Source organism: Rhinopithecus roxellana, chromosome 17 (assembly GCF_007565055.1).
Source record: "Rhinopithecus roxellana isolate Shanxi Qingling chromosome 17, ASM756505v1, whole genome shotgun sequence".
Lineage (NCBI taxonomy): Eukaryota > Metazoa > Chordata > Mammalia > Primates > Cercopithecidae > Rhinopithecus > Rhinopithecus roxellana.
The window spans coordinates 99,391,292-99,406,513 of NC_044565.1; the positions used below are offsets into that span (position 1 = coordinate 99,391,292).

General features: G+C 36.4%; 1 protein-coding gene across 6 annotated transcripts in view; it reads right to left on the reverse strand.

Moving 5' to 3' along the window:
- Positions 1-3,179: 3,179 nt before the first annotated feature.
- FOXN2 (forkhead box N2) overlaps positions 3,180-15,222 on the reverse strand; it is a 72,886-nt gene continuing 60,843 nt past the window's right edge. For all 6 annotated transcript variants that reach the window (XM_030921624.1, XM_030921625.1, XM_030921627.1 and 3 more), the window contains 2 exons: positions 8,053-8,121; positions 3,180-5,885 (listed from right to left, as the gene is read on the reverse strand). In XM_030921624.1, the coding sequence (XP_030777484.1) occupies positions 5,362-5,885; positions 8,053-8,121 (593 nt within the window). In that variant the 3' untranslated portion in view covers positions 3,180-5,361. The remainder of the gene's footprint in view (positions 5,886-8,052; positions 8,122-15,222) is intronic.

Consider the following 15,222-nt stretch of genomic DNA (forward strand, 5'->3'; position numbering starts at 1 on the left):
GGGTAGACAAATATCTCTTTGAGAACCTGCTTTCAATTCTTTTGGGTATGTGCCCAGAAGTAAAATTGTTGGTCTATTTTTAATTTTTTGAGGAACTTCCACACTGCTTTTCAGTGACTGTACTATTCTGAATTCCATACTGCTTTCCATAGTGGTTGCACAAGTGTTCCAATCCTTGCCAACACTTGTCATTTAATTTTGGTGGTGTTTTTAACCTTTTAATAGTAGCCATTCTAATGGATATGAGGTGGAATCTCATTATGATTTTAATTTGCATTTCCCTAATAATTAGCGACGTTGAGATCTTTTGATGTTCTTTTTGGCCATTTGTGTATCTTCTTTGGGATGTCGATAGCTTTTAAAAAAATTGCTGTATAACAGTCTGCTGTCTGGATGTACCAGTTTATACATTTGCCTACTGAAGGACATCTTATTTGCTTCCAAGTTTCGGCAATTATGAACAATGCAGCTGTAACAATTGTGTGCAGGTTTTTGTTTAGACATGTTTTCAACTCATTTGGGTAAGTATCAATGAGCGTGATCTGTTGTCTTTTCTGGTGAAGTGTCCGTTCAGGTATTTTGCCCATTTTTAGATTGGGTTTTCTTATTGTTGCCTTTTAATTCACCAAAGTTGTTGAATTTATTGGCATAAAGCTCTTGATGACTTTTTTTTTTTTTTTTGAGACGGAGTCTCACTCTTGTCAAGTAGACTGGAGTGCAGTGGTGGGTTCTCAGGTCACTGCAACCTCTGCCTCCCGGGTTCAAGTAATTCTCATGCCTCAGCCTCCTGAGTAGATGGGATTACAGGCGTTCACCACTATACCTGGCTGATTTTCGTATTTTTAGTAGAGATGGGGTTTCATCATGTTGGCCATGCTGGTTTCATATTCTACTCCATTTTTCCCAGTTATATTTCAAAATATTTCAGATACATGTAAATTAACAGGAAAAGAAGTTCAACTTTAGGAAGACAGTAATTAATGTTGTTTTAGCTTTCAATAATTAAGATAACATCTAAAAACCGTAAGAAAAACTTAAAAATTTTTTTTGAAATTCAACTGTATTTTTCATTTCCCTAACTCCAATTTGGATGGAAAGTATGTGTAGAAGTATAAGCCATCACATCTGCCCTACCACCCTTCTCCTGTCCCCACCCTATCCTACAAAAGATCAGAGCACAAAAAAAGTGTTATAAAACAAATTTATTATGCAATACTTTGTCATAATGAATTGCATCTCTTTGGTAAAAATAAACTTTATAAACATTTTAATAATCAGAGATTAGATACAAAAACTAAGCATTTGTAAGTTGTTTTTAATATGAGCAAAGACTGGCAACTGAAAAGTGGAGCAAAGACTGGCAACTGAAAAGTGGTTCACTTGTGACTGGCAGTTATAACTCAAACTGGGACAATTTTTATGCTACATCAGAAAAGAGGATAAGGAAACAGTTTGATAACAAATTTGTTGAATCAGAAAGCATTCTTACACTTTCATTTAAAAATAAATAATAGTTAACAATCAATTGGCAATTATACATTTGTATACACTATATGATGGCAACATAATACTTTAAAATTAAGCACTTAGTTTAATAAGAAATGTACAACGATTTAAAAAATAAGTTTTGACAATGGCACTGGCAGTTAGATGCAAAGAATATGCTTTAAGAAAAAAAATGGCAGGTATAACATTAAAATACTCTAATTCGCCTTTCAATAAATATTTTTACTACATCATTAACATACTGAAGTAAACTTGATTTAAATCAAAGCTTACACATTTCAAACTAAAAAAAAAAACCTGTAAGATATATGTAAACCAGAAAGCCTCAAAGTTTCTTAGATAAATGCTATGATCTTCACAAAAGGGAGTTAAGTTGTTGCAGTATTTAAGACAATGGTCTTTACAGCTTTGTGAAGTATTCACATCTGTTGCTTAAATTGCTGGGAAAGGCCTCCTGGTCTACCAAGACACATACATTCCCTCCTTAACACATTCTCTAGTTTGACTTTGTGCTAAAGTATATTTAACTGAACATCTAGTATGAGCCCTTTACATAATGCCTCCGAAAGTAGCAAAAGAAAAAATATATATACTAAACTTTACTATATACAAAGGAATCCAAGTTAAAAGAAGTCATGCTGGCTTCAGGACAGGAAAAGCTTTGAAGGTGGAAAAAGGGAGGTGATCCACCTTTTCCATGAATTCAGGTAATCTGTTTTCTTTCTCTGAATTTGAAAAGTAAAATAATAACTGATTTAGTAATATATTGCACAAAAAACTTCAAAAATATATATTCAAGAAACACTGCTTCTGTTTGGGATGTGAAGATGAACAATCGTGCTGAATCAAAGCTTTTTACTAGGGATCTATTATAAACTGGAATCAGCTGCAACAAAACATATTCTTTTGACGCAAGGCAAAATATATGTTAGCTTATATCACAGTTTTAGGATATGTTGGAAAACATGTAATCACCTTGGAGCTTCTAAATTGACTTTATTATAGGAAAACTTGTATATTATCGGGAATACAATTTCCAGGCCATAGGACTTGGAATGATTCTACTTAATTATATGGTTACTAGTCATGTTTCTCAAAACACCTGAGGAATGAGAGCATGTTCTCAATGGAAGTAGTAACTGGAGGACCATAATTTAAAAAGTGCTTCCCCTGGAAAATAGCTGGCTTGGTATGTTAGCAAGTGGAAGGTGATGCACTAAATTAAGTTTAAGAAACTGTAAAATATTGTGTAATCTCTCCCTGTTAGCTTTCAGTGCAGAAGTGTTTATCGTCCTTGCTAGTGATGAATATAACTTAAACATGTAAATTCATGGGAAGAGGGAATAAAAAGGAAGAGAAAAATCAAAAGATGTAAAGAATTACTGTTACATACATCAAGACAAAATAACTGAAGATCCCTATTAGAGCTGGAACTAACTCTGCTTCTCTTAGATCACTTTCCTTTTCTTATAAAGAAAGAGTAGGCCGGGCGCGGTGGCTCAAGCCTGTAATCCCAGCACTTTGGGAGGCCAAGACGGGCGGATCACGAGGTCAGGAGATCGAGACCATCCTGGCTAACACGGTGAAACCCCGTCTCTACTAAAAATACAAAAAAACTGCCGGGCGAGGTGGCGGGCACCTGTAGTCCCAGCTACTCCGGAGGCTGAGGCAGGAGAATGGCGTAAACCCAGGAGGCAGAGCTTGCAGTGAGCTGAGATCCGGCCACTGCACTCCAGCCCGGGCGACAGAGCAAGACTCTGTCTCAAAAAAAAAAAAAAAGAAAGAGTAATTGTCTTATGGACAGAAACCAGGTAGCACATTTGTGATACAGAATTTCAGCAGAACAAAATAAATTGGTGCCAGATCACTGAAACACTGTTCCTAAGGTCTATCCAGAAGGCTATGGTAAAAACTTAAAAATAGTTATTAAAATGATGTGTGTAATCTCTTTATTATTTACACTGTGGTTAAAGCATTTTTGGGTTTTTGGTGTTTTATTCACTGTCTATAATAAAAGTTAACTTGGTTTAGCCATTTTCTGTAGATGTGATCGATATAAAGAAAAAACCCAAATACCTCATCCTGCATGCTTAAGGGTTATTTTTCATTATTAACAAATTTAAAAATTACTATATTTTGATAGCATCAATTCATTAATGTGGCTATCCAGGTTAAATTAAACATGGAAATGGAACAGAGAACATTAATACTGTTATCCCTGACTTAAAGTCTTGTCAATTGAAAAAAAAAGTTTTTAAAATCATTTTTCTCATTTGACAGTTTTGCCAAAATAAAAATTAAAAGTTAAAATATCTGTCTCTTAAAAAATGCTTTATAATCATAGAAACAGCTGAAAACAGCAAATCAACATCATGACCTTGACTGTGCATGTGTGTGTATGTATGTGTACATATGTATACAATCTATCAGAATGATGAAAACAAGGTCATTGTCTATGACTTAGGATGTAGTATAAGACTGAACTTCTGGAAAGTTGCTTCCATCATTGTAAAAAAAAAAAAAAAAGATACAATGAATAAGTGTAGTTTAGCATCCTGTTGTTTCTGAATAATCTAATCAAATTATACAAATGATACTATGAAAAACTGTCTCATATAAGCAGACTGTTCAAATAAGATACTCAGTCAAAGCACTTTTGGAGTAGTACCAGAAAATCTTTTTCTCATGGATCAATGGCACTCTAGGTTATGACACTGCCTCCTCAAAAGGGTGTATTGCATAAGATCTAATTTTATATGAATTTTGAAATTCATGAAGGTAATTTTGTTTGTAAAATTGCATTAAATCTGTTAAGATTTAATTTGTTATACTTATAAATTTAATTTATACAAAGCTTGGACAGAAGTTTTTTCCTAAATGACCTACTTTATGATACATATGCAATTAGTACTCAGAATGTTTCATTACACTCCATTCCTATTACAAGATTCTCAGAATGCAGTACATGTGGCAGGCAAATGAAAGATTCTCTTATTACAAGTGTGTCAAAATGGGTGTACTCCATAACACACTTAATTGGCTATACCTCTCATTGGATAACTTATACTCAACAAAGGCAGCTAGTGGCTAAAACTTAATGTTTGCAAAGCACTTTGGGTAAGAATAAAAGGCCCCAATAAATGCTATGCAGTATCTGTGAAGTAAAAACACTTCAAAGCTACCATTGTAATAGGAATTGGGAGTGTTCTTGGATGAAATAACACCACAAAATTGTCTTTTCTAAACCTTAGAACTCTTTGTTGCATTCTCTACCTATGTAACCAAAAGAAACTTTTTCTAAACATCAGGATGTTTTTCAATTTATGTTTGTCTTTGCCCACACCACAACAACAAAAAAATTAAAAACAAATTAAAACAAAGTTAAAAAATTTCAATCTTATGTTACCGGATTGTGTGTCAGGAGAGAAGTATATGAAAAATACATTAGCAAAAATTTTAGCTGGTTCAGTAACTATAGTTACAGATTGGAAAAGAAAATGAAAAAAATTTATAGAGTTGCCAAATCTTACATTCTGACATATTAACAGAAGAAAGGATTTTTGTCCCACAAGTTTAAGACAGAGGCTGGGGATTTTCTTATACAAAAATTTCCAAATCTTGGAGACACTTATCACAAAAATTATGCTTTCAGGACTTCACATCATATATTTCTGATCAGGCATGATCCTAACAGCAATTGTTTAATAAAAATTTTAAAAAGCAAAAACCAAAAATGTTTTGAAAGAAATAAGTAATTCGTATCCCTTCCCTACCCTAAAACTAATGAAGTCCATTATGGCTTTGATATCCCTTGTAAAGAATTAAGTGAAAGAGTATTGCCACACTTAAGTGTTTCTATTTTTTCCGTTGCTTTTGATTTTGCGTCTTTGCAGTACTTATTAGGGAACCTAAACATGTACGAATTCCAGCAAGGTGGAGCAGAGATCCAGCTGCTTCTTTGAGCTCCTCATCAATTTCTTGACATGTCTGTTTTCGCATCTTTTTGCCTGACTGACCTTTTTCAGAGATTTTTGCACAAGGCTGCGATGCATAGCCACTGTCTCCAAGAGGATCATCTTCATAATCAACATCTGTATCTTCTTCACTGTGAAATCCTTCACTGCCATCACTTCCCACATGGCTATTCTTTGGGATAAATTCATATACCTCATCCACAGAAGACAGGGAAGACACGCTAGACCTGGATGCACAACGCTGTGCTGCCATGCTACTTGCACTGTAATTGTGATCTTCTTTTGGATCAATGCTGGTGGCTAAAGAATCACTCTCTTGTAATCGTACAGCACTGGGATGATGAAATGCATTGCCGTAACTCCTCTTTTTTTGCAATGCTGTTTTAAGAGGAAGAGGTTTCTCACCTGTGGAAAATAAAAGTTCCATCAACAGGTCAAATGTGTTTGGTTGCAAAAACAGACCAATTTTAAACTACTACATTACTCTTGAGCAGTAAATGTTTTAGATTAATGATGCTTTGTAGATTTTTTATTTTTTTACCCAGATCACATCATTCTGCAAGCATTAATCTGAAACATTAAAAAAAAAACAATTTAACAATGTCTTGACTTTTCCATAGAACATATAACTATTTTGAATTGCTTACAAAGAATGCCTCAATATGAATGTACCACTGTTTAATCACTTCTGTGTTAGTATTTAGCCTGTTTCCAATTTTTCATTAGTATAAATCATGCTGCAATACAAATCCTTCTGGATGCCTTTTCTTGAATATATGCAAGTAATTTTTCAAAAGAGATATGAAAAAATTGCTAAGGGATATACACATTTAAAATTATAATTGGTATTCTCAAATTGCCGTCCAAAATGGTTTTACTCCCAACAGTGTATGATAGAACTTATTCCCTACTTAACACCATTCTCAATTACTTAAATTTTTTATAATTTTATGGACAAAAAAGTTATCTCAATATTACTTCATTTTGTGTTTCCCCAATTTCTAGAGAAGTTGCACATCTTTTTTTTTTTTTTTTTTTTTTTTTGAGACGGAGTCTCGCTCTGCCACCCAGGCTGGAGTGCTGTGGCCAGATCTCAGCTCACTGCAAGCTCCGCCTCCTGGGTTCACGCCATTCTCCTGCCTCAGCCTCCCGAGTAGCTGGGACTACAGGCGCCCGCCACCTCGCCCGGCTAATTTTTTTTTTTTTTTTTTTTTTTTTTTGAGACGGAGTCTTGCTCTGTCGCCCAGGCTGGAGTGCAGTGGCCGGATCTCAGCTCACTGCAAGCTCCGCCTCCCGGGTTCACGCCATTCTCCTGCCTCAGCCTCCCGAGTAGCTGGGACCACATGCGCCCGCCGCCTCGCCCGGCTAATTTTTTGTATTTTTAGTAGAGACGGGGTTTCATCGTGTTAGCCAGGATGGTCTCGATCTCCTGACCTCGTGATCCGCCCGTCTCGGCCTCCCAAAGTGCTGGGATTACAGGCTTGAGCCACCGCGCCCGGCCACCGGCTAATTTTTTTTGTATTTTTTAGTAGAGACGGGGTTTCACCGTGTTAGCCAGGATGGTCTCGATCTCCTGACCTCGTGATCCGCCCGTCTCGGCCTCCCAAAGTGCTGGGATTACAGGCTTGAGCCACCGCGCCCCGCCGCACATCTTTTCACATGTGTATTGCCCACATATATTTCCTCTTCTAAGATCCACCTAGTCATACATTTTGCTGACTTTTCGGTTGAACTGTTTTCTTATTTCTTACTTGTAGAATCCTTTTATGTATATACTTGATATTAATCCTTTGTTATATAAGGAAAAAACACGTCTCCAGCATTTTATGTCACTTTTCTTAGACGTATTTTTTTGTCAGATGCTTTTCCCTTTTTTTTTTTTTTTTTGGGACACAGTCTCACTCTGTCACCCAGGCTGGAGTGCAGTGGCGTGCCCATGGCTCACTGCAACCTCCACCTCCCAGGTTCAAGCAATTCTCCTACTTCAGCCTCCTGAGTAGCTGGGACTACAGGCATGCACCACCACATCTGGCTAATTTTTGTATTTCTTGTAGAGACAGTTTTGCCACGTTGCCCAGGCTGGTCTGGAACTCCTGGTCTCAAGTGATCCACCTGCCTTGTCCTCCCAAAAGTGCGAGGATTACAGACGTGAGCCACCATGCCTGACCAGAATGCTAAAATTCTGATGTTTTATTAAATTTACCCATTTTTTTCCTTTATGGATTTTGCATTTTGTATCTTAAAGTTTTTCCTAGTCCAAGTTCATAAATATATTTTACTTACTATATTTTCTTGTTTATAGTTTTCATTTTTACTTTTAGCTCTTCGAGCTCATTTTTCTAAATATATTTTTCTTCATTTCTTGGTCAATGTAAGAAAAATCACAGCATTAACTTCAATCTCTCAATTGCTCACATAAATTAATGAAAGTATAATAAAACAGAAACTGAGTTACTCAGATCAAAATAAAATTTGCTTGGAAAGAAGTAATTTTATAATAGTTATTTTACAGTCTAGGTTAAATTTGAAAAGGCACTAAAATTTTTTTTTTAAAAAAGGCACAATTGCTTACATTCTAAAATTCCTTGTTCTATAGAAGTATTTAAAAGCATCATTGCAGCAGCAGCATCGATATCAGATTCTGAAAAGGGAAAAAGTAATAATATTAATGTTCTTTATAAAAGAGAGGCTATTGTAAGTATTTGCATGCACCCAAAGATAACCAGTGTTACAATTTTGGTGTATATTCAAGAAAGCATAAACATACATTAAACAAAAATGAGATATTATATATTATTCTGAAGTCTGATTTTGTTCACTTAAAATCATGAAACAGTTTTGCGAACAGCACTGTACAAAAGAAATGGAAAGGTACCAGAAATAATATAAGTTCTCTTCTTTAATTATTCACAATGAAAACGAAAACTTAAACTGTGATTTCAGTAAGGTTTCCCCTTAAACAGACTAAATTAGCTAAGAATGTACATCATTACTCCTTTTATTTTTATTTTTTGCATTTTTACCTTGAATACTATCATTACCTATGCATATCTGCAGTTATGAAGTACTATGTTAATTACATGTCAGTTGCAGGAGATTAAAAATATGTAATTCGTCAGTCTAGGTCATGTAAACCTATAAATGCTAAGTGAATATGCAGAAACAAAAACAATTAGTATTGTTTTAGTCATAATTATATACAAGCCTGCAAGTACCACAAATAAATATAATATTCATGAAGTCAAATGGATACTCCATTAAAAATGGGCTTTAAAAGACTGGTAAAATCAGCAGGTTCTACAACAGATAAAGTTATGCTCTCATATCTACTTATATTTACTGCTGTAAGTTCTTCATCTTGGTGATATATTCGTCTGAATAAAGAAAAGTAAAATGGTATAATCTAAATTACACCATTAATAATTAGAAAAGTTAGAAAATATTTATAAATTTTAGCTTACAAAAAGACATTTAAAATAAGACTCAGATATGAAATTTGTAATCCATATCTCAAAGGTGGAAATTTTTATTAGCATAAAGATTTCCTATTTACTTTCAATGCCTAATTTAAAAGGTATTGTAGATAATAAAGCCATGAAGATACTGACTTGTTTTCTCTCCAACTAGACCATAAACTCTCTTCAGCAGGAAATGCTATTGTTATTGATAACACTAACAGGCTTAAGTAAATCAGATGTTGGCCGCTATGAGACAGCACATAATATTATACCTCTTTTTCCCCAAGTAAAATGTGACCTCATGATCCACAGCTAACATCTTACTGAATGGGGAGAAGCTGAAAGCATTTCCTCTAAGAAGTGGAACAAGAAAAGGATGCTCACTCTCACCACTCTTAGTCAACATAGTACTGGAAGCCCTAGCCAGAGCAATTAGGTAAGAGAAAGAAATAAAAGGCATCCATGTTGGAAGAGAGGAAGTCAAATGTCCCTGTTTGCAGACAACAGGACCTTATATATAGAAAAAACTAAAGATTCTACCAAAAAACTCTTAGGCCTGATAAATTCAGTAAAGTTGCAAGATACAAAATTAATACACAAAAATCAGTAATATCTCTATACACAAAACAACAAACCAGCTGAAAAAGAAATCAAGATGGCAATCTCATTCACAATAGCTACAAAAAATAAAATTAAAATACTTACAAAAAAGTTGAAGACAATACAAATAGACATCCCATACTCATGGACAGGAAGAATTAGTATTGTTAAAATGACGATACTACCCCCAAAGCAATCTATAAATTCTATCAAAATACCAATGATATCCTTCACAGAAATACAAAAAATCCTAAAAGTTGTATGGAACTACAAAAGACCCCAAATAGGCAAAACAGTCTTGAGCAAAAAGAACAAAACTGGAGGCAAAATACTAACAGACCTCAAAATATACTCAAAGTTGTAGTAACCAAAAACGCATGGTACTGGCATAAAAATAAGACACATAGATCAATGGAACAGAAGAGAGAACCTGGACATTAATTCACATATTTACAGCCAAGTAATTTTTTTTTAATATGTATTTTTTTGGAGACAGAGTCTTACTCTGTCACCCAGGGTGGAGGGCAGAGGAGTGTTCTTGGGTCACTGCAACCTCCATCTCCCAGATTCAACCGAATCTTGTGCTCAGCCTCCCCAATAGCTAGGATTACAGAGGTGTGCCACCATACTCGGCTAATTTTTGTGTTTTTAGTAGAGATGGAATTTCACCATGTTGGCCAGGCTGGTCTCAAACTCCTGGCCTCAAGTGATCTGCCTGCCTTGGCCTCCCAAAGTCCTGAGATTACAGGCATGAGCCACCGTGCCCACCCCAGCAGAGTGATTTTTGACAAAGGTGCCAAGAACGCTAACTGGAGGAAAGACAGTTTCTTCAATAAATGATACAAAGGAAATTGAATATATATCTATATGCAGAAGAATGAAACGAGACTCCCACCTCTCACCCTATACAAAAATCAGCTCAAAAATGGATCAAAGACCTAAATGTAAGAACTGAAACAATAAAACTACCAGGAGAAAACAAAGATGAAACACTTCACAACTTTGGTCTGCGAAAAGATTTTATGAATGAGACCTCAAAAACTCAGGTAACAAAAGCAAAAATAAACAGAATTATATCAAACTAAAAAGCTTCTACACAGGAAAGGAAACAATCAACAGTGAAATGACAACCTACAGAATGTTATAAAATACATGCAAACTACTCCTCTGACAGGGGATTAACATCTATAATATAAAAGGAACTCAAGCATCTCAACAGGAAAACAAACCAAAACCCTCTAATTTCAAAATGGGCAAATTATCAGAACAGACATTGCTCAAAAGAAGACATACAAATGGCCAAGAAATTTTAAAAAATTAAGAGGAACGGGAAATAGAGTGTTAGGGAAAGTGGTTACAATTTTAAATATAGAGGTCAGAGAAATCCTGAAGGAGAAGGTAGGCTACAGTTGGGCAAAGACCTCAGGGAGGGAAAGAATGATATCTGAGGGAAAAGAGTATTAGGCAGAAAGAAGAGCAAGTACAAAGGATTTGAATCAATGATGCCCACATGCCACATCCAAGAGATTAGCAAAAACAATGACCTCTCCAATTCCTGTTTTTTAGGATGAAGGCTGAGACAAATTTGAGTTCAGTATTCTATCACATCTAAAGAAGAAAAGATGCAGCCACTAGCCCATAATGTGTCTCTGTGTGAGTTGGAAAAAAGGCAAATCTTCCTCTAGGTGAATGGTTCCCTATTCAAGGCACACAGCTAGAAGAATGGAGTGTGGGCTGAATTTCAGGCCCCATTCACTGTCTTAAGCCAGGTGAACTTGCAGAGGGCACAACATGCATGGCATTATGCAAAAGCCCCAACAGAGAGATTACTTCTCCATAAACTAATTTTTCTTTTATTTTCTCAAGACGTAAGGTCTCCTCTGTCACCCAGGCTGGAGTGTAGTGGCACAATCATGGCTCACTGTAGCCTCAACCTCCAGGGCTCAAACGATCCTTCCACCTTAGCTTCCCAAGTAGCTGGGACCACAGGCATGTACCACCACACCTGGCTAATTTTTATTTTTATTTTTTGTAGAGACATGGTTTTACTATGTTGCCTGAGCTCAAGTGATCCTCCCGCCTCAGGTTCCCAAAGTGCTGGGATTACAGGTGTGAGCCACTGTGTCCAGCCTAATTCTTCTTTTTAATAAAAAAGATCTACCTTGTTTCCAATTTTATAAAAGAGGAAGGTGATGGTAAAATAATCTAACAAGGAAATACATTATAATGAGAAACCAATTACAGAAACTTTGTCTTATAAATGAAGCACCTATAAAATCTACTTACTAAAAAATTAGTGTATCTCTAACTTGACTTCTTTTTTTTGAGATGGAGTTTCACTCTTGTCGTCCAGGCTGGAGTGCAACAGCGCCATTTCAGCTCTCTGCAACCTCTGCCTCCTGGGTTCAAGTGATTCTCCTGCCTCAGCCTCCTGAGTAGCTGGGATTACAGGCACTTGCCACCATGCCAGCTAATTTCTGTATTTTTAGTAGAGATGGGGTTTCATCATGTTGGTCAGGTTGGTCTCGAACTCCTGACCTCAGATGATCCACCAGCCTTGGCCTCCCAAAGTGCTGGGATTACAGGCATGAGTCCCCTCCCCGGCCTAACGTGACTTCTTTTAACAAGCATCCATTATGATTCAAGGAAATATTTTTGAAACACAACACCTAAAACCGATTAAGAGGCTTATCCTGATAACATAAGAAAGCTACGTGAACACCATTTCTGAATATTTTAAAGTGATAACAAAATTAAGTACTGTTACTATAACAGTAGAATGGTACGAAAAAATACTCCTTAAATGTATTTTTTTTATTGTAGATAACTTACTATAGCCAAATTAATTTGAATTCTCCAACATGAAATTAACTTTGTGAAACCAAACACTTCTTTACAAAAGAATTTTGCCTGTATCTTATTTAAAACATTTATAAATATGCTTCCTACAATGCCTTGCCAATTAACTGTGAAAAAAAGTTTAACTTCAATATTAAAAATAAGCAATAGAGAAATAACCCAAAACACCATCATAATTGAGAACACCTGATTATCAATGATTTGTCCAAGGTACAATATTGAGCTTCATAGAACAAAGGGAATAAAAATTCTCTGGGTAGAACTTACAAACAATTTTTAATTATAGTACCCAATCTGTTTTGTTGATTGGTTTGTTGTTTATCAACAGGGTCTCACTGTGTTGTCCAAGCTGGAGTGCGATGGTGCAATCATGGCTCACTGCAACCTCCACCTCCCAGGTTCAAGTGATCTGCCCATCTCAGCCTCTCGTGTAGCTGGAACCACGGGTATGCACCGACACGCCCAGCTAATTTTCATATTTTTTGTAGATATGGGGTTTCACCATGTTGCCCAGGCTGGTCTTGAACTCCTGAGGGAGTCTCAGCCTCCCGAAATGCTGGGATTACGAGCATGAACCACCGTGCTCAGTCAATTTTGCTATTAAATTTAAACTGAAGACTCATTTGTTTATTGTCACATTTGAAAACACTTCATAATGATATTTTTTCATTGATAAAGTACTTTATGCTATTTTAAAGGTGGCTCTGTTTTTAAAAACAATATCACTATTAGCTGTATTATCTAACATATCCAGTTCATAAGGAACCAAAATTTGGTAGTTTCAAACATGCTACTGATTTCATAACTGGTTGAAACAAAACTGTGTCAAAATTGTGAATTTGGCTAAGCAGGGTGGCTCAGGCCTGTAATCCCAGCACTTTGGGAGGCGGAGGTGGGTGGATCACTTGAGGTCAGGAGTTTGAGACCAGCCTGGCTAATATGGTGAAACCCTGTCTCTACTAAAAATACAAAAATTAGCCGGGTGAGGTTGTACGTGACTGTAATCCCAGCTACTTGGGAGGCTGAGGCAGGAGAATCACTTGAACCTAGGAAGTGGAGGTTACAGCGAGTGGAGATCGTGCCACTGCACTTACAGCCTGGATGACAGAGCAAGACTCCCACTGTTGGTGGGATTGTAAACTAGTTCAACCATTATGGAAAACAGTATGGCAATTCCTCAAGGATCTAGAACTAGATGTACCATATGACCCAGCCATCCCACTACTGGGTATATACCCAAAGGATTATAAATTATTCTACTACAAAGACACATGCACACGTATGTTTATTGCAGCACTATTCACAATAGCAAAGACTTGGAATCAACCCAAATGTCCATCTGTGACAGACTGGATTAAGAAAATGTGGCACATATACACCATGGAATACTATGCAGCCATAAAAAAGGATGAGTTTGCATCCTTTGTAGGGACATGGATGCAGCTGGAAACCATCATTCTTAGCAAACTATCACAAGAAGAGAAAACCAAACACCGCATGTTCTCACTCATAGGTGGGAACTGAACAATGAGATCACTTGGACTCGGGAAGGGGAACATCACACACTGGGGCCTATCATGGGGAGGGGGGAGGGGGGAGGGATTGCATTGGGGAGTTATACATGATATAAATGATGAACTGATGGGTGCTGACGAGTTGATGGGTGCAGCCACCAACATGGCACAAATATACATATGTAACAAACCTGCACGTTATGCACATGTACCCTAGAACTTAAAGTATAATAAAAAAATGAAAAAAAAAAAAATAAACAACAATTTTTAAAAACCTGTTAATTTGTGCCTGTTGATCTTTATTTCCTTAACCTTGATGTTGGGAAATTATTAAAAATCATTAAAACAATTAAAAGACACCAGTTTTAGCCATATGAGAGTAAGGTTATAAGTCGAGCATATTTCTGTTGTTTGATTCTCAGTCCATTTGTGTAAGGAATGATATGAGAATTATAGAAATAATTTAAATGCTATAAGCTTTGTAGTAACTACAAAAGGATTTATTGTCTCTATCAAAATTAATATATACATTTGCAGAGCATCCAGATGGAGAAGGTGTCTCTTGTAATTCTCTGAAGTAGAAGAACAGTTTCAATAAATTACCAACACTTTAAGCTCTCTGGACCACTGGTTTAGTTTCATTTCAATAAGACACAAATCTTAGATTTACATGTAGCCCTAACATCACCATCAACTACCTTAATTTTATATCTGTTTGTAGTATACCAGATGCTTTTAGTAGTTAGCACAACTACTAAAATTTACTAACTGGAATGTGAGTTCCATTTTTGTCTGCTTTGTTCACTGATGTACCTTGGTGTCTAGAACAGCTCAGTAATATTTTTAAACAGGTGAATTTACTCTAAATACACACCCAACCAAACTATTTTTTAAAAAATTATTATTATACGTTAAGTTCTAGGGTACATGTGCATAACGTGCAGGTTTGTTACATATGTATACTTGTGCCACGTTGGTGTGCTGCACCCATCAACTCGTCATTTACATCAGGTATAACTCCCAATGCAATCCCTCCCCCGTCCCCCTCCCCCCTCCCCATGATAGGCCCCAGTGTGTGATGTTCCCCTTCCCGAGTCCAAGTGATCTCATTGTTCAGTTCCCACCTATGAGTGAGAACATGCGGTGTTTGGTTTTCTGTTCTTGCGATAGTTTGCTGAGAATGATGGCTTCCAGCTGCATCCATGTCCCCACAAAGGATGCAAACTCATCCTTTTTTATGGTTGCATAGTATTGCATGGTGTATATGTGCCACATTTTCTTAATCCAGTCTGTCACTGATGGACATTTGGG